At 48.8% G+C, this 2,578-nt stretch overlaps 1 protein-coding gene across 1 annotated transcript in view; it reads right to left on the reverse strand.

Moving 5' to 3' along the window:
* The window catches only part of ALDH3B1 (aldehyde dehydrogenase 3 family member B1), a 17,132-nt gene that overhangs the window by 10,082 nt on the left and 4,472 nt on the right, over positions 1–2,578 (reverse strand). The window contains exon 2 of the mRNA XM_006102485.3: positions 1,943–2,105. Coding sequence (XP_006102547.1) covers positions 1,943–2,104 — 162 coding nt within the window. The 5' untranslated portion in view covers position 2,105. The remainder of the gene's footprint in view (positions 1–1,942; positions 2,106–2,578) is intronic.

A 2,578-nucleotide genomic window follows, 5' to 3' on the forward strand; every position in this document is an offset into this window, starting at 1 on the left:
CCCCATCTTTTGTGTATCTCTGCTGGCCTCTTGCTGCTCCTCAAGCATTAACACACTGTGGACGAAAGGGGCCACATGCTGACCTGACAAGCTCAGGGGAGGCCTGCATGGCAGTCTTGCAAACTCAGAGACCTAAAGTCACCACAAAGGATGGTCTGAAATTAAACCTTAAAAGCAGTTAGGGTGGGCAGTTACGTCCTAGGCCAGTATCTTCACTGACAAGGTCAACCTTTACCTTAACTGAGCCTATCTGTCTTTTTGCATCTATGATAACATACCCTTGAAATGTCTGGGTAACTTGTAACTTCCCTTTTTCTGGAGCCCCTGGGGCACAACCAATTCCTTCATTATCATGTTAATTGATCCTGCACCCACCTAAGTATGTGTCCATCATTTTACTTTTTGTCCAATCCCAGGGGTTTCCCCTGCTTTGCTTTATCCCTCCTCCTTAATCTATCACCAATGAATTTCATGTAACCCACCTACGTCCCTCCTTTGATTACAATGTATAAATACAAATGTAACCCGCCATTCTCCGGAGCATTATCTCAATTCGTTGAGGTTCTGCTTTCTGGCATATGTCAACAGTTTGGCTCAAATAAACTGACAAAAATTCTTTACAGGTTTCACTGTGTTCGACCGCCAAAGGGGTCGCGACCCACAGGTTGAGAACCGCTGCACTAGATTGTCTCTCCATGCTGTCACCATACTATGTGATTATCGATTTGCTGTCATGTTTGGTCAGAAGGCCAGTTTTCTGGGCACAGGGACTTTGTTTTATTCTCTGTTGCATCTCTAGATCCCAGAACAGTACCTGGCACATAATAGGTGCTCAGTAAATAGTCAAGTGATGCTGGAAGCTAATTCCAGCCTGTCGTAATACATGCAAAAAGTTCACCAAAAGGTTGATGGGCTTCTATATTCAGCAGGGCTGAATACATATTGTCGCCTGCTGGAATGGCTGAAAGCATTTCCCTAAACCTAAAGATTTGCATATGTTATTACCTGCTACCAGACAGCTGAGGGCATTTCCCCAAACCTGATGCCTACTGTATATGAAACCTTAACCTTCGATATGTATATCTGCTTTGCTTTTGCAGTGGTTCTCAACCTGTGGGTCGCGACCCCTTTGGCGGTCGAACGACCCTTTCACAGGGGTCGTCTAAGACCATCCTGCATATCAGATATTTACATGACGATTCATAACAGTAGCAACATTACAGTTATGAAGTAGCAACGAAAATAATTTTATGGTTGGGTCACAACATGAGGAACTGTATTTAAAGGGCCAGAAGGTTGCCCTCACTGGTTTAGCTCAGTGGATAGAGCATTGGCCTGCGGACTGAAAGGTCCCAGGTTCGATTCCAGTCAAGGGCATGTACCTTGGTTGCGGGCACATCCCCAGTAGGGAGTGTGCAGGAGGCAGCTGATCGATGTTTCTCTCTCATTGATGTTTCTAACTCTCTATCCCTCTCCCTTCCTCTCTGTAAAAAAATCAATAAAAAATATTAAAAATAAAAATAAAAAATAAAGGGCCAGAAGGTTGAGAACCACTGCTCTAGGGCAATTTGTGTTAATACAGACCGAGGGGTTCGGAGATTCAGAGAACTTGGTTGCTAGGTCTCCTCTGAGAAGGTGGAGTCCAGCCATGGCTGCTGCTGGAATTGGAGGGCTGAGCCTTTCAAATTTATATTTCATGTCTAGTCTCTTTATTAATTTACACGCAGCCCTTCTCCAGGTTCCTGAACCCTTCTAGATGCCGGATAACACCCGGCAGAGTGAAAGAAGAGGTGAATGAATGGATGGATGGAGAGGACCAGGTTATGGCACAGGCAGAGGGTGGAGTTGGATGGGCTTTTAGTTCCACTTCATAGAGGATGAAGCTGTCACCAGGCCCCTTGTCCCAGCTTCCCCTCCCTGCCTGCCTCCCGCCACCCCTCACCTTGCGCAGGTCCTGCGCCAGCGCCTCCTGCAGCAGCTGCTTGTTGTCCTGCAGGAAGCGGCCCAGGCCCTTGAGCTGCGCAGCCCGGAACTCCGCCGGCCGCGTCCGCCCCGAGCTGAAGGCCTCCCGCAGCCGCTGCAGCGTGTCCTCGAAGGGGTCCATCCTGTGAGGGCAAGGGGGAGCATGGGCAGGGATCCCCACCTTCTCAGGCGCCTGCTTCACCCCCTCCTGCACCCATGTGGGCTCACAGACACCCTCACCGGACTCAGGTATAACCCCAGAGGGCCAGTGCTGGCCATGTTCACACACACACACATACACACACACACACACACCACACACACACACAGCACACACACAGCACACACACACAGCACACACACAGCACACACACACATAGCACACAGCACACACACACATACACACACACACACACCAGACACACACACAGGACACACACAGCACACACACACAGCACACACACACAGCTCACACACGTTACACACACACAGCACACACACGGCACACCCCTACATACTCACACTTACACACCACGACACACACTGCACATTGCCAACACAAACGCATGACGTATATGACTGTACACTCCTATTATATACTTATAGTAAGCTTCAA

This window comes from Myotis lucifugus, unplaced genomic scaffold, assembly GCF_000147115.1.
Source record: "Myotis lucifugus unplaced genomic scaffold, Myoluc2.0 scaffold_415, whole genome shotgun sequence".
In the NCBI taxonomy this organism is placed as follows: domain Eukaryota; kingdom Metazoa; phylum Chordata; class Mammalia; order Chiroptera; family Vespertilionidae; genus Myotis; species Myotis lucifugus.